Raw genomic sequence first — 21,948 nt, 5'->3', positions numbered from 1 at the left:
TATTTGGATAGTGCATTTATCGAAGAAATATACTATAACACATCACGCTATGACCAATTGGAGCTGAGCAACGGATGAACCGTGCCACCATCTTGACTTGATATGGTTAGGTCCATAAAAACTGCGAGACTTAAACCAACTAAAAATCACGGTTTACTCAAGTAAATGAACGGAAAAAAGCTCTACTAGTTTCGAGTCACAAAGGGACTCTCCATCATAAGCAGTGTGCGCAGACGCAGCAACGTCGCGCAGCCTACTGTCTACAACGTCGCAGCGTCGGTGAGTAAACCGTGATTTTTAGTTAATTTAGTATGTTTAGAGACTTTTATAAACCAAGATAAGTAAAATGAAACTCTTGATAAATCACTAACAATATTTTATTGTGATTTCTTACAATTATTTCGTACAACACAACATTTATCATCTTAATAAGAGGAACAAATATCTAAATTGAAATGTTATGTCTGCTGGATGTTTGTATGTTAAAATTATGTATTTCATTCACTCAAACCGTTAACAGAGGAACGACTAGGTAATGCGAGAACATGCATTATTCTCTTCAGTTTGTTTACATAAAAATAAATAGAACTGAAGAAAATAATGAACTTGCTTGAGATGTTTCAAGTGTAAATTATTGCAGATCGTCAGAAATACGTGTTGAAGCAACTTTGATGAGTATTATTATTTCTAAGTGTCTTCAACAAATCTCCCAGTACTGTAAAATTAAACATGTCTGGGGCCAAATTCCAAATAATGTACACAACGCAAATTACAAGTCATTCCTCTATCATTTCATTTAAAATATCTTTTGAACACGATCTCTCAACACAAAATAAATATACTACAAAAAGCTTACTCCCCTAATATATCATTTATTTGTTAAAAGATTCAATAAAATGAACAATGAATTATTTGGATGACAATTAGAGGTAACTAATGAACAATCGCGAGATGACACCAGTCTGTTAGGTATTTAAATGCATAAGGAATGTATTCAAATACAGATTTTTCATATTTAAAATAAATACCTACTAAAAATTTTGTAGACCTTGTCATGGATTTAATTTTGTAAAAATATATTCTTCAATGATATGATCTAATTATTGCATTGAATTAAAAACAATTGAGTGTATAATGTTGATGATTACAAATAAATAAGTCAACAAAATAGTTTGGCACACAATGAGTGGAGATGTAACTTGTTGTAGTTATTGGATTACCTGCATCCAAGTGAGGTATACATTGCTTTCACAATATTGACTCGTCTCTACAATCATTGTGCGCCAGGAATAGTTTGTTAGGTCTGTTCGTTGTTACACAGACAAATCTGTGTGTATTGTACTCGATTTAGATTTTTTTTCTTCATAAAGGGAACATAAATAATAAAAGAAAACGGATTTGATAAGGATACATTCAGGCAGAGGACTGTGTTAAATTGCGCAGTCTGCTTTGGATAACATGCAGACTAGGGACAATATGGTATATGGTACAATGCTTTATTTGATGATTTTTGTTATAAAAATAACAATAAAATTATACAAAATTCACCAAATAAAATCAAGTTCACTTGACTGACATTATACTAGGCCTAAATAGTTGTTAAGTACAGTTGGGTTGTGACCGTAGTTACAGATGATTGTTAGACAACTTGGTTAATGAACACATTTCATATTCAGTCGCACAAGAGATGAGAATGGACACAACTAGCACAGTAACTCAGTCCTCTGTCTGTTTAGCACAGTTATCACTAAGGGGAGAGGTTACTCTTCAGGGTATCTTGGAGTAGATGTGCACCTGTTCCCGGAACCAGTGGAAGTATGAGGACACATGTGAGCGGGTCACATTCAGAGCGGACTCTGTCTTGTTCTGCAGTATCTCTGGCGCCCAGTCACCTCTGAAAAGAGAAAAGATGACATTAGTATTTTTATCTCACTCTTTCTATGTAGGTTTAAGGTAAGCGTCCACAGGCCCGCATTGTACGCATTTGAAGGATCGCATCAAACGGATTAATTTTTCAGACTGCGTTCACTATATCGGTACAAATTGCAGACAAAGTTTATAATCCATGTTTTGGTTTACATTCCTATAGAGAGAACTCTTGGAATTCTACAACATTATGCAAAAAATTCCATAGATGACCTGTGAGAGATGAAATAACTAAAATACCTAGATCACAACTGAGTCGCAGTTGGAGGCCGTTAAGCTCGTAAAACTATGGTCCGATTACAATAAATTGCTTGAACGTCGTCACTTAAATTATTTTATATGCTTGATTGCGAATTTCTATTATGGACTTTTTTACGTACGTTCTACTAGAGTAAACATACGCACATCTTATTCTAGAGGGATGGACACACGTCAAAGATTAGATATTTAAATGTTATTAGCATGTATGAAATAATCGACACCGGGCTAATAATGGTCTTTTTCCTCACTTTTTGGTCGGTGCGGAAATCAAACCCGCGACATATTATACAGCAGCCGGTCACCCAACCACTGAACCGTTATGTTAAACTGATTAATATTACCTCCATACATTAGTATCGACCCGGTATTGGCCATGGCCATGTATTCATGTACAAAATGTTGAAAACCAACAACGAATGTTCCTATTATCGCCGACATACGATTTCACTTGTAACAAAGGACAGTCCGCATATTTTATCAACGCCCTACAAAATTGTTTGCTAAACAAATATTGTATTGTCGTGTACAGATAAAAAGTCACATGAAAACCTGTATCTATAGAGTAGTTCAAAAGTGATTGTAAAAGTTGATTTTTAAACTCGGAGCCAACATTTGTATAATATATAGTATGTTCACATATCTTCTATCTATAGTTATGTATCGACTATTATTATGTATACTTCTATTACCTTAACTTCTGTTCTTTACATTATGCTTTCTCTTCTGTAACTTTGCACCTACCACTTCATCGTTCTGCACCACCCAATGGTTGACTGTCAGAGAATGCCCATGGCATTAAGTCCGCCAATTTCAAATAAATCATTTTATCAACTTAAAACCACAATAATATTGAATAGTTCGCTCATTTGTCTCTATTCGACATCTTAAATGGAAGCTGAACAGATATAACTTTACTATACTATGTATCCTAACTTACAAACTGGCAGAAACAAATACCGAACAATTAATATGGTGCTAAATATGCATCATTTGTATAGACCAACCTTGGGCAGACGTTCAAGGTAACAATAATAGATGTTGCCGTACAAATCTTAATGACCAACAAAAGAATCTCCTTACAAACACCTTATCATGTGCTGGAGCTCGTCACATCTAGTGATAAAGAACAATGAACCTTATTGCCATAGTATGACGGTCAACTTGAAATAAACTATCGTATACTGTGGTATTGCGTTCTTTTTCTATTTTTATCCTTCCATTGTCAGTATAGTGAAAAATCTAATGACGTTATCTTACAAAAGGCTTGGTATAAGTTTGTTTTACGTTTTAACGAGATTGAAACGTTAACAGTTTCGGCGCCTACAAAAAATTTTCGTCTATCGACAAATACTATTGCTTCAAACTCATGGCTGATTGGCCTGCTCCAATGAACCAACCACATCAGAGGGCTACAAATTGGACACGTTTTGATCTTGTTAATCGCAAAACAAACTCGTACCAAGCTCTCAGGTTACTCTTAGATATGAACAGATATGCATCAGATTCCTAACTAAATAGATTGTCATCTTTAAATTACATCCTACTACAAATTATAATCCCATTTCAATAAATGACTTCTCCATGAAACTCCAACTTAATCATTTGTTTACTTTTTTTTATTGTTTTTCCAATCATAGATTTTATTATTACTTTTTAGCTAATTGAATGTTCGTTCCATAGGAGATACCTAAGGTTTGTCAAAGACTTTCTGATTGCAAGTTTAACTTGTAAAAAGTGTGTGTTCTCTAAATTAGGAGATATGTCATTAAATACATAGTATTAATACTTAGTAATAGTAAATATATGTTTTTACTGTAAAAATTTAATTAGCTTATGATCTTAGAAGTACAAGTGGAAACTTTAATTTTCACTGTTATTTTTTTCAACTAGGTAAATTAGAGTGAACATCTTACTATTCAGTGTTACTCAGATTAAAATACCCATACTAGCAATCCAGCAGTTGTGCACACAACCAACTTAAACACACATTTACATAAACCAAAGTCTGCCGTCAGGCCATTGACCTTTAGAGCTTACCACTTTCACTTTACACACCCACTAATTAAAATAACAAATCAATACATACAGATTACATTCACGCCATTAAACGTTTTACGAAAGGTATTGTAAGTATGGCAAAGTACTAGGTAATAATATTATGTGGTTTCCTTTATGAAGAGACTATAAATATCACTGTGTGGTTAGATTACTAAAATGGCATGACCAAAACCTATATTATTTTTGTCTTTTAAAGCCCAACACTTAGTTTGAAGGGAGCATCGACGGCGATGTACCAATACCTCTTAACAGATTTTTAACAGAAGTAATCAAAATATTAACTAATGTATAAAAAAACGGACGAAATGAAACATTTATTTCAATTTGTGAGAAATTTGGCCTTTAGTCAGTTAGGAGATATCTCCCATATTGGAACTTCGTCGTCAATATGGAAAAGAACTAGTTACTAATATGTTATAAACAAAATAAATACTCACACAAATACTTTAGTCTTCAAGTACTCAGCGGTCAGCTGGTAGTAGTCGTTGGAGTACTTCTTGATCGTTTGGAAGCCAGTCGATGCGTAACTCTGTACATTATCGACCAGGCCTGGTGCGTACTGGTCTATAGTAGCCACTACCACTGGGGTTTTATCAGCAACGTAGTCCTTGGTGTTCGAGTACAGTACTCCCACCTTCTTCAAGGCTAGGTACGCGAATTCTCTTGAGAGTAACACGTATGGGGTGCATGTTTCTACTGTCTGGGTGTAGTAGACCGGTGCGTTGGTCTCTAACCAGAGGTAGCCTCGAGCTGACGTTGATAACGTCTTCTGCCAAGCAAGCTGACTGTGCTCCAGGACACCCAAGTCGTTGAGCAAACGACCCGTTGCGCTTTCTGGAAAGAAATTCGGTTGGTGAGATATCTTATGGAATGAGTAATCTTCATATTATATAAAAATCGTTACTCTTGCTAAAACTCAAGAACGGCTGGACCGATTTGGCAAATTTTGGTCTTGAATTATTTATAAGTCCAAGGAAGGTTTAAAAGGTGAGAAAAAAATCTGAGGTGGTACGAAGTTTGCTGGATCAGCTAGTGGTTGATTAAAATGTATGGTATAGCTTATTATTGCTAATATAGAAAGGTTCTCTTGAATATTCTTTATAATTCGGCTTACTCACAATGAAGTAACTCTATTACTTTCTCTACGACTCTAATTCGATAATATTATACATACAATAGTATAAGGTCGATTGAGCAAAGTAATAAGTTATACATCTTCGTAAATTATAGAATAAACTGCCTTTAATAAAACTATTAATTCGAGGGTTCAGAGAACTACAGAGGCATGATGTCATGTGTTAAGAATTATATAGATGAACTCCAGACACAGGATATTTCCATACATAATAAATTATTCAATAAATAAACCTCGTTTTATACTAGTTTGAGTTGCGTCAACACAAATAAAAACAAAGAACAAGATGATTGAATAACATTAATTTATGTGTAGGAACAGGAAAATAGAATCCTATATGTACTCAATAAGGATACAAATTCAATGTATCTATTTATAAGTTTTATGTTAGGTACACCTGGTATGTTAAATAAGCAAATTGTATTGGAATAACAATTCCTTACATACCTGTATAAGTAATTTATTTTCAATTAAATTCTTTCATCCTATCTGCTTTGTACAATTATTCATATATGTAGCGAGAATATCATCCGTCGCGTCGTTTACGTGCTGTGTTATAACGAGAATATCATCCGACGCGTCGGTTACGCGCTTCGCGCGCTAACGCAAGCCGCGGCGTTCCCACCGCTCCTCACGTCGCCAGTCGGCCCTACACGCCCGTAGTGAAAGCACATGGCGCGCGACTGCGTCGCGCGGCGCCCTACCTTGTACCTAGTTTATTGTTTGAACTATATTACCGCTGTCTGTGTGTTACCTATTGTGATTGTCACTAACTGTGTAATTATAATATAATAAACTTTTGTACATCCATTACAAAATTGCGCCCAACTCGTGGCTCGTGCTCGAAAGTACCTACGCGAGTGCGAACGTATTCCACGCTCTGTTGAAGTCGGTTGTGTACCTACTGTACCGAGGCTGTAACCGTCGTGTCTCGAGAAGATGCCGAAAACACGCGGACAGACGGCCATCGAGAACCGCAGTAGTGATAGTGACGAAGAGTTCACGGATACGCGAGTGGCGGGAACCGCCGCGGACGACAAAATGGCGGCGGCGTCACCTACCACAACGGACCGACGCGATACGAATATGATCACAATGTCAGAAGACCAGCTATCTAGGATCCTGGCCAGCGTGATGAGGGGGTCGACTCAACCTCCTGCTGCAGGAGTGCACACGGTGCACACTGCGCAGAGCAACTTTACCCGGTGCACGGCTCGGTTCGATGGAGCCGCCTGCAACGCCGACGTCGTGGAAGCATTCATCGAGAGCGTGCTCGTATACAAGGAGTGCGCAGGCGTCTCAGACGACCACGCGTTACGAGGACTGCCGATGCTGCTGACCGGAGACGCCGCCGTGTGGTGGCGAGGAGTGCGACCTACGGTGGAGAGCTGGGACGACGCGTTACGCCGGCTGCGCTTCATGTACGGCGCGGCGCGCCCAGCCCACAGGGTCTTACGCGACATATTCGCGACAGAACAACAAAGTGAAAGTGCCGACGTATATATTTCGCGTGTGCGTGCTAACATTTCGCGGTTACCATATCCTTTACCAGAACAAATGCAACTCGATATAGTGTATGGCCTGTTACACCGTAGAATCCGCAAACGTGTTCCGCGTGATAGCGTAAGTAGTGTCGACTGTCTACTTGAGAGAGCTAGGTACGTAGAGGAGACGCTGGGCGAAGCGAACCAATCTAGTACATCGTCTAACAATAATACCGCGAACACGAATTTACGTGATAAAGATAACCCTTCAACCTCGACCGGTAAAAATATTAACACGCAAACGGCTGCGTTGAAAAATGTTAACCCTCAAACGACTACGTCCGACTCTAGTTCGAACATAGATAGTAGTAGCGCGACTTCTAAACGTGTTAGACCACGCTGTGCACGCTGCAAACGTTTCGGACACACGATGGACGAGTGTAAGTCGAAAGGTAATGAGTTAGCTTGTTATGGTTGCGGTCGTGAAGGCGTTATTCGGTCGAAATGTCCCACTTGTAAAGGCAAGTGCAAGGAAGATGCACCAGCCGCGGCCGCCGACGGGAAGGTAAGTTTCCAAAGTGCTTATACACACGATTCCTCCACGTCGCAGCCGACGATAAATATTGAAGTGGCTTCGTTATTAGGTGTCGCTGTGCTTGATACCGGCGCTACCGAAAGCTTAGCTAGCCCCGGTTTGTATGCTATTTTGTTGAAGAACGGGACTAGTTTTACATCGGCCCGCCGCACGATAGGGTTGGCCGACGGGACCCAACATACACGTGACGTGTTGTTGTGCGATACGAATGTTGTAGTACAGGGACGTATTGTACCTACAACATTTATTGTTATACCAGGAGCGGAGAATAGGACGCTTCTCGGACAAGATTTTATTACGAAATCTGGTATTTTGCTTGACCTTCAACGTGGTTGTTGGTATTTTTCAGATTTGACAAAGGTGAAGGTACCCTTTGTGCGCTCTTACAGTCTTATGTCCACCAGTGACGCAGAGCTGATGCAGGTTAACACCACCGGCCTGGCACTGAGAGAAAACGAGGGATCTAAGCTGTCATCTGCTCAGAGGACGCAGCTCAACCAGCTTATAATATCTAAGGCTGCGCGCTTCGCCACCGAGGGACCAGCTACATCTTACGCTACTCACCACATTCGAGTAGGCGAGAGGCAGGAGCCTACCGCCTCACCACCCTACCGGATGTCGGCAGGTAAGAAGCAGCTGCTGGACGGTGAGCTCGAGAAGCTGCTGCGAGCAGATGTTATAGAGGAGTGTGAGTCGCCGTGGGCCGCGAACGTAGTGTTGGTGAAGAAGAAAGACGGTGGCGTCCGGTTATGTGTGGATTACCGCAAGCTCAATGCTGTGACGGAGCCTGACCGGTACCCACTGCCGCGCATAGAAGACGTTCTTCATGCCGCGAAGACCACCGCCTACATGTCAACGCTCGACCTTCATTCTGGCTATTTCCAGGTAAGTGTCGCGGAAGAGGACCGTGACAAGACCGCGTTTGTTACGCCCTCTGGTACCTACAGGTTTAAGAGAATGCCCATGGGATTGCGCAACTCCGGTGCCACGTTCCAGAGACTGATCGACCGGTTCCGGTCGAACCTGGTTGTACCAGCGCGGACACTCGAGACCAGTGACGGCGCTGTGACGTCCTCAGACCCCCGAGGTGGTGGTAGATCGGTAAGTATCCTAGGCTACCTAGATGACCTGATTGTTCTGTCGCCCACATTTGAAGAACACCTCGAGGATCTGGAGGCAGTCTTCGATAGGCTGGATAAATTTAATCTGCGTGTTAACCGCAAGAAAAGTTGTTTTGCCTGTGATTCGGTGCGTTTCCTGGGTCACATTTTGTACCCGGTGGTTTGCAGGTAGACCCGGAGAAGACCTCAGCCATAGCTGACATGCCTGCCCCGAAGAACGAGAGGCAGCTTAAAGGTTTCTTAGCTACGTCAAGCTGGTTCCGGCGATTTGTGCCGAATTACGCCGCTGTCGCGAAGCCTTTAACTGACCTTCTCAAGAAGAATAGCTCGTGGAGGTGGCATGAGGAGCAGCAGGCTGCGTTCGAGCATATCAAGAGACTCCTGGTCACCGCGCCCATACTCCGTCAAGCCGACGAAGGTAAGCCCTTCTTTTAATACCGACAGTAGTGGTTACTGTCTCGGAGCAGTTCTGATGCAGGGGGAGGGCCCTGACGAGAGGCCTGTGGAGTACGCCAGTCGGTTGCTGTTACCAGCTGAGCGCAACTATACCACCACGGAAAGGGAGGCGCTAGCTGTAGTCTGGGCGGTGACTAAATTCAGGGGCTACATCGAAGGGTCAGAGGTCATCGTTAAGTCCGATCATCAACCCTTACGTTGGTTGATGAGTTTGAAGTCCCCCAGTGGCCGTTTGGCAAGGTGGGCATTGACCCTTCAGGCTTATAACTTACAGATCCAGTATACCCCCGGTAAGGTGAACGTGATTGCAGACGCGCTAAGCCGCCCCGCCTGTTGTGAAAAGGACCCAGGCGGATGCGAGGTATGCTTAGTAACTGTAGATATACCGCACAGGGCACCTGCCGACGTACGTGATAACCAGCTCAAAGACCCCGAGCTGAAGACGATCGTAGAGGATCTGGAGGACTCCGATCCGTCTAGGGGGAGGGGCTGGTCAGAACGAGGTTATCTGATGTCTGATAGAGTATTGTATCGGTGTGCACCCGAGGCTGACGACGCTGACTCCGCCTGTCTCGTGGTACCGAGTCATGAAAGAGAGGGCATCCTTTGACTTCCATGACGCTCCCACCGCAGGTCATTTCGGTGTTGAGAGAACCCTGCAGCGCATCAGAGCTCGCTACTTTTGGGTAGGTATGAGAACCTTCGTTGCTGACTATGTTAGACGTTGTGCTGCTTGTCAGCGTTATAAAGCAGACAACAAGAAGCCTGCAGGACTACTGCAGACACCTGCTGCGACTCGCCGATTCGAGGTCGTTTCAGTGGATTTGTTTGGCCCTCTGCCGAAGACGGCTAAAGGTAATCGTTGGATTTTTATTATAGAGGACGTGAGTACTCACTGGGTTGAGCTGTTCGCGTTGGAGACCGCCACCAGCGTAGAGTGCGCCGAGATTTTAATCAGTGAAGTCTTCTTGAGGTTTGGAGTCCCGCGTAGGATGGTCAGCGACAACGGAGTTCAGTTCGTAGCTGAGGTGATGCAACAGGCATGTCACGTGATGGGTATCAAACAGTCTTTGACGCCGTTGTACCACCCGGAAAGCAACCCCGTTGAACGCAAGAACCGGAACCTCAAACCCCTGTTGGCAATTCTGGTGGGGAAGGACCACGCCTCTTGGGATCGCCATCTCGCAGCTATAAGGTTTGCGATGAATTCAGCCGTGACAGCGAGTACGGGGTTTTCACCGGCTTTTCTTACCTTCGGAAGGGAGCTGCGCGCACCATCTGACGTCGTGGCTGATATGAAAGCCATCGTGGATAACGATAATTTCGTACCGAGTATTACGCCTTACCTTCGTAGGTTGTCGACAGCGCTTCTAGATGCCAGGGATGTCCATGAGCAGGCCCAGTCCATCAGGAAGAAGTATGCTGATGAAGGTAGACGTACACCTCCGGATTATAAGGTAGGTGACCTTGTCCTCCTAAAGACGCAGAGTATGAACGACGCAGGCCGTGGACAAACCGCGAAGTTCATCCCTAGGAGAGACGGCCCGTATCGTATTCGGGAAGTGGTAAGTCCCACCACTTATGTTATCGAGGGACTTACGCGAGCTGAACACATTGGACGGTACCATGTGTCACACTTAACGCCATTCGTCGGCGACATCGTGTCTCCGGTTCGTGAGAAGCGCAAGCGTGGTCGACCCCGTAAATTCGATGCTAGTCCGAACGCGAGGGCGCTATGTCCGAACTAGAGGGGAGTGTGTAGCGAGAATATCATCCGTCGCGTCGTTTACGTGCTGTGTTATAACGAGAATATCATCCGACGCGTCGGTTACGCGCTTCGCGCGCTAACGCAAGCCGCGGCGTTCCCACCGCTCCTCACGTCGCCAGTCGGCCCTACACGCCCGTAGTGAAAGCACATGCGCGCGCGACTTCGCGCGGCGCCCTACCTTGTACCTATTTATTGTTTGAACTATATTACCGCTGTCTGTGTGTTACCTAATTGTGATTGTCACTAACTGTGTAATTATAATATAATAAACTTTTGTACATAATTACATATATGCTTATATGCATCTCGATCTAAATCAAGTATAGATCTACTGAATATTGTAAGAATCCATATTTAATAATAGCTATTTCCGCGCGGTTTTACCCGCTCTGCTCCGTTCCTTTTAATTGTAGCATAATGTTTTATAGCCTATAACTTTCCTCGATAAATGGTCTATCCAACACGACAATATTTTCTCAAATCGGACCAGTAGTTCCAGACATAAGGACGTTTAAACAAAGTATTCAGATTTAAGTAATAAAATATAGCATAAGATTTAAGATTATTATAGCGAAAGTGACTTTGTCTTTATTTTACGTTGCAATAGAGTGATTTTGGTATGATTATTTTGGCTGGAGGCTGGAGGATATACGGCATCTCCCATTTTTCTTTGACTATGGGGACTGTAAATCTTTTCGAATAGTATAAAAATATGAAACCAACGAGTTTATAGCTATCTCAAGTTGAAGGTTACAAGTTGAAGGTTACGGCCCCTGTTTAATGTATCTAGTAAAACCGGAATTTAATTTATGTACCTCAAGCTCTGAGATAACTTGATATGCATAACGTAAGAAAAGTAATACAGCAATATTTTAGTTTAAAAGATATTGAACCATTTTGAAGTTGGAACGCTACTTTATCGTATTCAGGATTGCGCAGATATGCAAAGTTCCTGGACCTTCTTAATTAGACAAAATAGTCAATTTAAAATTCTGCGGCTTTATTTATTGCTAGGTACCATATTTATACAATATTTATTTGTACGGGTTACGACGTCCATACTTTGGTTTAGCCATGTCCTTTATGTACATTTCAGAGGATGTAAAACCATTTGTCCTGCGGTTGACCTCTCCGGTCGTGTCAGATTGCGTCCAATTGGATCTTGGACGAGCAATCGCATTTGTTGCTCACATAGATAAGTGCTCGTGCACTAACATAATACTTAATTGGGACTATTATCCTAACTTCCTACTATTTCTAATACTTTTTATATTAACTTCTGAAGTTTATAGGTATGTTTTTTACTTAATTTTCTTTATTTTTATACCAAAGGAAGCATATGACCCACCTGATGGTAAGTGGTTACCGTGGCCTATGAACGCTTAATTACGCTTGAACACTCGCGTCCTGAGAGGTTGGATACCGGGGCAGTTTTTAGTTAGCATGGTAAGTCTGGCGGTTGCCGGAGCTGCATACGATTTAACCGGGTTGCCGGGGTTCCAGTTCGAAGCAGGAATAGGGACGGGGTTTTTAGTCAGTAAGAAGCTCTACACTCCCTTTCGCCTCCCCAAACAAGGTGAGAAAAGGCATTGGATGATTTTACCTCCTCAAAAAAAGCGGTTTCAGGTTTGGCAAAAAATAATTGACGTGCGGAAATAACGCAATGAACTTTAGCGAGTGAATTAGCTGACGTAAGCTGGTTATTTTATATTCCACTTGGGTACCAATATCACCATATCAGTGAAAACAAAGTTGTATTTGAAAACATTGCCTTATCTGGGACGATAAAATTGTCATTATGGTAACGTGTCATGTGTTACCATGTTAAAATATGAAGTCTAGTCTGATTGTAATAGAAAATTTATATAACTTGAAACAAAAACTCAACAGACCATACAGTTCATCGCTAGATTATAACTAGTGCTGTTTATATCGTATATTTATTATCATTTATATTTATAACATTTTTTTACATCGTCACGCCTTTAATCCCCGAAGTTATGGCACGTAATGCCACTGTACTATGTAAACCGATTTTTCACAATTTATGTTGTAAGTTGTAATAGAGGGTAAGCTATTGCCATATACCAGGCACATTTCCAGACTCTGTGCTACTAATGAACAAGAAAATATTTATAAGATGTTTTGCTATAATCTTGTTGCTTAGATGATTTTGTTTAAACAATTTGATTGAATCAAAGTTGGGGATCGCTGCTGCAAATGTCTCCATTGTTTCTATCAAATATGTATTCCATTATGACACCCACGGAAAGATGCATCACCTCTATGGTGAGAAATGTAATTTATTCTGTCATGATCACTCAAAAATTCAAAGTGTAATTTAACATTGCTTATTTCTGAAGATTATTTCTTATATTTTATTATCTATATCTTTCTACATAAAGTAAAATAATACATAAGCAAACATTTCATAAAAGTAAGAGAACATTTGAGTATATTTAGGAAGTAACAACTTTCCCTGTGCCACATTTCTTTATATGGTGTTTTGGTTCAATACAAGTTTAGACAACATTCATATTCACACTGAGGAGTGTCTGTTTGACTGATTTTACAAATCACCACATCACAAGGGCTAACATGCAAATATTGATTAGATTTCATGTGTTGTTAAAGTTATTAGTTGAAGAGTAATGAATCACATACCAAATACGAATTTTAGAACTATTATTTAATGAAGAAGCTAATACGCCCTTTATTGGTGAATGGGGAAAATCATCCAATGATTTCTCCTGCCTTGGGTGAGGCGAGAGGGAGTGTCAGACTGTTACTGACTAAAAACCGTCCCATTGCTTCTCCTGCTTTAAGCCGATGCACCGGTAAACCTGCTGGGCAGTCCACAGCTCTGGATAGCTATAATATGCCTACATTTGTTTATACATCAACCATTTCACATTTAGGGAGGTTCTATATTCTATATCTGTATGCTGGAAATAATTCCTGGCTCCATAGTTTTCAGATAGTTAGTTAGATTGCATATCTCTAATATTAAATGTATCTGAGAATAAGGAACCCAGTACACTCATAAGTAGATAAAAAATTGCTTAGCAAGTGTTTTCGTAATCTTAATCACAATGTTATTTTATAGACAGTAATATAATTGATATATTAGAGCTGATAAGATGAGATTATACTGAAGTCTAAAGTACAGCAATAAATAATAATTAATTAATACCAATTAGATAGCATTCCATGTTCCAAAAACTATTGCTTTAATCTCTTCTAAAGTTTAAATAAAATCCTTATGTCCTATATAAGTTGGATACTTCCAATTTATATAGGACTTGAGGTAATGTAAACCACTTTGTAAAATTCTTCAAAAAAATCCAATTTCTGTCATTTTTCATGTTGTTGTCGCATGACAGATTGCTTGCACTTGTTTCGTTTTCTTTTAAAAGCAAATGTTTGTCTATTCTTAAGTCTTATCTTTGAAAAGAGTTTTTATTTTGTCTGGTTTTTGTTTGTACTATGAGAGTACTTAACTATTTGTTAGTTTTAATGAATAAATAGGATTGTTTTAGTCAATAATGGGTTGGTTTCTTTGTCACTACATGCTAGAAACTAATTAAGAACATTACATTTTAATAAATCTGCAGATTTTAGCACATTATTTTTGGAACCACTGCCCTCTGGCCCGGTTGTATATAGTTTTCTCAATCTGAGTATTCAAAGAACCTGAGCAGTCAGTCACAATTTAATAATAGTAATCATCACACTATTAAGGAAATATAATAGTAAAAAAATCCTTATTAAAAGGAAAAATGAGTTGGTTCTTAGTTGTAATAATTTTATAGTATCAGATAGTTTCCCAATATTCAAGTTTATAAAGCAAAAGTTCCTATACCAAACCAAATCTATTATACCTGTGAGAAACTGCAAATAATTTAAACAAACATTTTAGTACTTACTCGGGAAGTTGCCACCAGCTCTGGAGACATCATATGAGACCAGCCCAGCAATACCGACCAGCAGGAAGAAGCTGGCCCAGATCCAAGGGAACCTTCTAGTGCTTGTCATTCTGTCTAGAATATCCTGTATGAGGAAAATTTTGGTTAGAACTTAGAAGGTATCGAATAGTGATTGGTATCGGAATAATCAGTGTTTTATACACTGCTCCCATTTTATTATGAACTACAAAAGAGACTACAAACTCTGTGTTTGCATTTCATCTCAATATGTGAATGTTTCAATCTGTTATAATAAATTTATTACAATTAAAGCCTACATACAAACACCTTAGAAACAGTTATTACACTGGGATTATAGGAACAAAGGTTACAATCTTGTGTTCATAACAATTTAAACTTTGCTGAATTTACTTTAAAATAATTTAGAAGCAGATAAAGACGAAAAATTTAAGCAGGACAAACTTAGACAATATTTCAAGTAGTTAATAACCAGTTATTCTAATAGGAAAATATTCGAATTTTGATTTCTAACACAATCTATATGGTATTTGGTTAACACATCACATATGACACATCACACACTCGTCTAAATATTCAATTTTTCATTAATACTTTGAAGACGATACTATTTATAATAGAAAAGGGGTATTTTTATGACATATTCTTGAATGAAATAATTATACGACGATGAACTTTGTGAATAAGAAAATCTTCCAATCTAATCCAACCAACAAACACAATAATTCCAAATATGTTCACAATTGAAATATCACTTTTAGAACTTGGAAAATGCACGTATATTGTTTGATGTTACCTGAATTTTAAAATAAACACTTTTATTGAAACGGATCGCGTGCTAAATGCCTCCCGCGGACTAACGGATGTAACACATCAACATTTACTGTTAGCACTACGCCCGCGTACACCACACCGCGCTACTAAAGCAGTTTTTCAACTTCCATTCACAAGCAAACTGCGCGATTCTTTGAATTGATTCACTAGAAAACTAGAAACGCACTTATCACAAAACCATTTCGAAAATCGTAAACCTAGAATAATGCACTGACGTATTATATTGAAATAACTTATTTTTACTAAATTTAATTCATTATAATTACCTTTAACGAATGTCGAACACACTTGTTAGAAATTAAAATAGATTTATTAGTGAAAAAATATGTCGCCCTCGAAACTAGTTTTTTTTTCTACTGACAAATCAAGGGTGACCAATGTTTAAGATAAATTTATTACTGCCGCTTTCACATTCAATTTTGAACCAAGATTCATGAGTGTAACAATAGGGAACAAATCTTATAATTTACTAAAACGCTGTACTGAGATTAATGACTTCATTTAAGTTATAAAACAAATGAATATCTCGAATAATAAATAAAAACAATCAATGAACTGTCGTTTAACATAAAATAAAAAAATACTGTACTATAAAAAAAATATGACATGGCAACATTGAGATATGGATGTGACATGACATTTGACCTCAATAGTGTAGTGATTCACATGTCATCAGAGTTACTATTATTTTTAGTCGATTTTATGGTATTTTGGTGTCAACGTGTGTGTCGGACAGTCAACGTGTTAAGTTAATGCTGTATTTTATTTTACTGGATAAGTTATTCTACAACAAATATTATAAAGTTTAAATTATTGAATATAAATATAAAAACGGTATTATAATATGTGTTTTTTATGATTGTAAATGGTCGATTTAATGGTGTTGATGTAGTTAAACAAAAGTTATTTGTTGGGAGACTGCTATAAATGCAAGAATGCAACCATTTTTGATTTTTAAAATAACATAAAATAATCGCTTACCTGGCATATTTTATTCGTTTTAACAACAGTCTCATCTTTCTTCTTGCCTTTCAAAGCTTCACCGCAGACTTCTTTGTATTGCAATACAGTCATTTTCAAAGACTTCTGCCTGAGTTTTTTGCTGACTTCCTCCCAGTTGGCATCTTGTACAAAATAAAAATCACATTACATTTTTGTCATATAAGATATTTTTTTGCAACAAAAGTGAGTTTATTATCCATCCAACTGTTTTTTATGTTCATTTACAAGAAGTAACTTAAACAATGTATTTTCTTTTTCTTATAATTGTAGACAACGTTGTAACATTTACTACAGCATACTGTGAAGACTTTTAACATTGAAATTACAAATAAGGGAGTTTAAGCATTATTATTAGAACTTAAAATGGGATATTTACCATGTTTATTAGTTTTTCGAGTTTCCGATATTTGAATAAAACGAAAACGTATATCATTAAAGCTTTATACATAAAAAGCAGTTAAAAATAAGCTTACCAATATAATCGAGTAATGTAGCAGACTGTTTGCTACACCTATGGAAGAGTTGTCTCCACGTAGCATTGCAAGAGTCGTCCCTCGCGAGACAGTCGACCAAGCAGTCTACTAGCACCCGGTGGTATGGGTCCAGGGACGCACCACTCAGATACTGATTGGGCAACTTCTTCATAAGTTGATTGAAAGTAACTTGAAGTTTATTATTGCTTTTATTGAAATAAATATCCTGAAACAAAAAGGAGGTTTAGCATACATCCTGTTTCGGGTTCTGGTTATGGACTGTGACAAAAAAGGTTTAATACTTAATTAAATTTATTATTTTTTTGAGAAAGAAAAGGAGGATTAGGACTTAGTGTTGAATTACACTAGGAGTCTAGTGTAGTTCAACTCTTGTAGTCAAACTTCTACTCAATTGGGTAAGATTTCTGTACTGGGCTAGATATTTTATTTAGGGAAGATAACATTTATTTTAAAATGTTGTTAATGTTGTGTACAGTAAAAATCTCCTCCCATAAACCAGAGGAGATACAAGTGAGTTACAGGCCTTTTAAAAAAGGGGGTACAAACTTACCTTATATTTACTTAATTGCTTGATAAGGTCACTTGACAGATCCTTAGGTAGTGCGCTCCTCTTATTGTTCACCATGTCTATCATGGCGAAGAGCTGGTCCTGGCTAACTTTAGTGTTGTCCATCGTACCGTGCTCGTCTAGGAGGTTCGACAAGTATCCTACTACGTACTTGGAATAGTTCTTAAGCTCGATTATAGGAAGGAATAGTTCTTGCCAAGCTGGAAATAAAATATGTGATCAGTCAACTTGTTTGAATACAGATGGCATTTGATAATGCCCTAAATAAATTAGTTATTTAAAGTCTCCATTACAACTAAAAGTAACTTAGAATCTACAGTTACAGCACGAAATATTTTTTTATTTTCACTTTCAAAATTTTATTAACACCGGATAGGTATTGTATATTTTTCATACTAAAACAAGAAAACTATGACAGAGTACAGAGCAAAATCTCGAGTTATCTCACTTTACCTTGGAAAGTGTCAGAATGACATGAGATAACGATTATCTCCAATTTTGACCCGAAATATTATTATTATCTTGGTGTATAGCTCGAGTAATTTCACTCTTATCTTTTACGTAACCAGTGTAAACTGATTAGCATTTTTAATGATAATAATATATAAAGATTTATTGCTATTGTTTTATAACTAATTGTTGCATACTTTGATTTAGTAATTGGGTAGTAAATAATATAGATGTATATATTCTTATTAGAAGAAAAGAAGTTAGTTTTATTGAAGATACAACATTCTTGCCTTTTATTTGGTGAAATTAAAAGAAATTGTTGATGTTGAGAGTGATAGGAACCCAAATATGTTTTATTGTACAATTTCTTTTTAATTTCTTAAGTTTATTTTGTACACTAGGTTAAGCCTCACTGTCGAATTGGGAAGATTTTTATAATAAATGAATAAATATTACAATGGCTTCTTACCTTTCAGGCCAACAGCGAAGTCGCTGCTGCCACCCTGACCGAACGCCCATAGCAGGGAGAGTCCAATAGGTGGTCTGTTCTGGTAGGAGTTGCGGAGACTAGCACTCTTTTGTACAGAGGTGATGCAGAATTCAGGGTATTCCTGTGCTAGCATTTGCAACAATAGCCTGTGACCATTTACCGACTGACCTAAAAAGAAAAGACAATATTTAGAAATGGTTTTACGCAATAATGTATAAAATGTGTTGGTTGATTAGGTATGAATTTAGATTGCAATATTTCGGACAATTACTTAAAATTGATAAATATCGAAATATCGAGTAAATGCTGATTGTTTATCAGTTTTTACTCAAGTATTTATTAAAAATAAACATAAATAAGGATAAATAAACAAATTCTGTTTTGGAAAGAAGTAACAAAAACTTTCTTTACAACTTGCAGTAGTAATAACTTTTATATGTATGTAAAACATACCGTAACTACATCTCACTATCCCAGTTGCATCAATCGAGGATAGGAATTTAAAACACATTACAATTATAAAGGTTTAGTATCAACAAAATGTATTAATAGTTCAACAACTGCTATTACAAACATTGAATGAATTGTAAAAGACATAACAAAGAAACTAAACATAGACATACAAACCTCTGCTCATATCATTAGCTAGAGCTGTTAAAGTGACATCGAAGAACAACTGTGCGTTGGCCTTTCCAGCGTCATGGAGCACATCGGACAAAGATCTCCTGATCTCATCAGGGACCGCAGACAAGGGATATAGGGGAGGGTATGAGGAAAACGTAGGGTCCTCCACATCTATCTGAGTCTTGGAATTAAGGAAGGCAGCCACTTCTTTCAGCCATACAAGAGGGGCATTCGAAAAGCGGATTTTGTTTGATGTTATTATATTGGCTAGTTCTGCTGCATCCATCTGTAACAAAATGATTGATTATGAGTATTTAATAAGAAAATATTTTAATCAAGTTTCTATTCATATCAATACTCATTTTCTCATAATGATTAGTTTTTATTCAGGGCGAGAAATACATTAAAAATACTTCAGTTGCTTAGATTACATTATGTACTCTATACAGCTATTAAAATAGGGCAAGATTATAACTTCAAGCTATACCACAACAGGAGTAAATATGTAACAATGAGGGTGGCACACTAAAACCATTGATTGACTGCACAGTTGGCGCAGTAACTGGGTAACCATTTGCCATGTAATGTGTAGAGGGTTCGATTCCCGCACAGTACAACTTTTTGTGTGACACACAAATTGCTGTTCAGGGTCTGGGTGTCATGTTTATGTGAACTTGTATGTTGGTAAACGCACCTATGACACAGGAGAAAATCCTAGTATGGGGCAACATTTAAAAAATAAAAATTTTTGTGCCTACAACTTTAGCAAATAAATATTTTGTTTCTGGTCTATTTATCTATACTAATATTATAAAGCTGAAGAGTTTGTTTGTTTGATTGTTTGTTTGTTTGAACGCGCTAATCTCCGGAACTACTGGTCCGATTTGAATAATTCTTTTTTTGTTGGATAGTCCATTTATCGAAGAACGCTATAGGCTATAAAACACCACGCTATGACCAATAAGAGCCGAGCAGAGCGGGTGAAACCGCGCGGAAGTAGCTATTAGTGATAAACTTACTATTTCTAGAGCACCTTCAATAGTTTTTGGAGGTTTAGGTTTAGGAGGTTCCGCATTCTTCTTGTCCTGCTTCTTCTTCTTATCTCCATCCTTTTTCTTCTCCTTCGCAGGCTTTACATCATCAATTTCCATTCCAGAATAGAACGATTTTATTTGAGAATGTGGCACTGAAAAGTGTTTTATTGCAAATTAATTTTTATTGTACTCAATTACTTGTTTAATTTGTATATTTTTAGAATGAATTTGTTTGCAACAGTGTCGGAATTTCAGGAACTCATAGACATTAATAAACATGGTAAATATCCCGTCTCAAGTTCTAATGATATTGTCAGTTTAAAAACTTATGTTGGCTATTTTTGTTACTGTTACTATAATTTAATAGAAGTTTTTTGTTATTTCCAAATAATAATTATTATTTGGAAATATTTTAAAAACTTCATTAATATTTTAAATAACTTAGCTACTTACTTACTTACTTACAACTTAACTTACTATATAAAATTTGTGATTTGTGTTAAATAAATAAATGCAGTGTCTACTGAAGTATTACATTAAGTTCTGCTTCTGCATTTAAAATTTACGTAATTATAAAAGAGATTGTGAAGGGGAGTGCTCAAGTGCATTGCAAACTAAACCTCATGCATATACTAGTAAGGTTGCTTTTTAAGAAGCCAGATCGTTTAGTCAATAAAATAGTGCAATAGAAGATAAGGAAAATTAAAAATGAAGATTTTAATTTATTTAAAATTAAATAGTTTAAAATTATTAAAGGGTCTTTTGTTATTTAATTAAATTGACAGACATTACAAGTATATAGATTTATAATTTATATCCGGCATCTGACTACACTTGTATTTGTATTTTAAAATATTAGGTATTTCGAAATTTTTCAAAATATATAGTTAACATCAGGCTTTGTTACAGGAATAATACTGTTATTACTTTATGTTACATTATTTTGGCTCTAGAACTAGCAACATACAGAAAAGAAGCAATTAATTAATCTTATTGAGTAGAGAAACGTTCAGTACTACATCAGCAAATTATAAAGCAAAACCAAAGTTACCCACCGACATCCTCTAGTTTCGGTCCATTTTTTACAGCTTTCTTTTCATCTTCCTTGGTTTTAATCTTGCCATTCTGAGACTTCTTGCTCTTCCCAACAACTTCCCATTGACCACTCGACATTATTGGAAAGATTCTAGGTAGATTTTTATTAAATTCTTTGTAAATAAAGGGAAAGCGTCAAAGTAATAGGTTACACGTCAAAACCAAACAAATATCAAAAAAATCTACTGTGTTGTGAAAGGAAACTAGATCTTGAACATAAAAGTACAGTCATACCGCTGAAATCTCATTGTGTAAATAAGAAATAATGCTCCAGATATGCAATAATGCAGGGTTGGAACACAATAAAAAAGTAAACTCCGTTCTGATTGGCTAAGAATCTCCACTTTGGACAAAACGTGGCAGTCATTTCAATCAACTTTTTGTTATATTTTTTAAATTTATTAATGCGTACGTTTCATAAAATTATTAATAAAAATACAAAATATTTTTTATCAAAATTTGTAATGTACGCCTTAATTGATATTTTTCGATACAAGTAGTAATTTAAAAAATATTACACCTTGGTCTTAGTCGATTAATCTTACAGTAGGCCTGAAATCGATTAAAATGCACTATCACAACCATTCGAATAACATGTCAAAATTTTGC

General features: G+C 37.7%; 1 protein-coding gene across 1 annotated transcript; it reads right to left on the bottom strand.

Annotated features, from left to right (window-relative positions):
• Nucleotides 1-359: 359 nt before the first annotated feature.
• Nucleotides 360-21,512, bottom strand: LOC118265770 (transmembrane protein 214). The gene is made up of 10 exons (XM_050695184.1): nt 21,300-21,512; nt 20,230-20,396; nt 19,214-19,496; nt 18,566-18,754; nt 17,629-17,846; nt 17,058-17,283; nt 16,564-16,706; nt 14,731-14,854; nt 4,683-5,079; nt 360-1,894 (listed from the first exon to the last, which is right to left on the bottom strand). The coding sequence occupies exons 1-10, from the start codon at nt 21,415-21,417 to the stop codon at nt 1,768-1,770; spliced, it is 1,992 nt and encodes a 663-aa protein (XP_050551141.1). The 5' UTR covers nt 21,418-21,512; the 3' UTR covers nt 360-1,767.
• Nucleotides 21,513-21,948: the final 436 nt, after the last annotated feature.

This window comes from Spodoptera frugiperda, chromosome 7 (assembly GCF_023101765.2).
Source record: "Spodoptera frugiperda isolate SF20-4 chromosome 7, AGI-APGP_CSIRO_Sfru_2.0, whole genome shotgun sequence".
Lineage (NCBI taxonomy): Eukaryota > Metazoa > Arthropoda > Insecta > Lepidoptera > Noctuidae > Spodoptera > Spodoptera frugiperda.
Note: the sequence above shows the minus strand (reverse complement) of the source record. Positions and strands in the feature narration are given on the sequence as shown.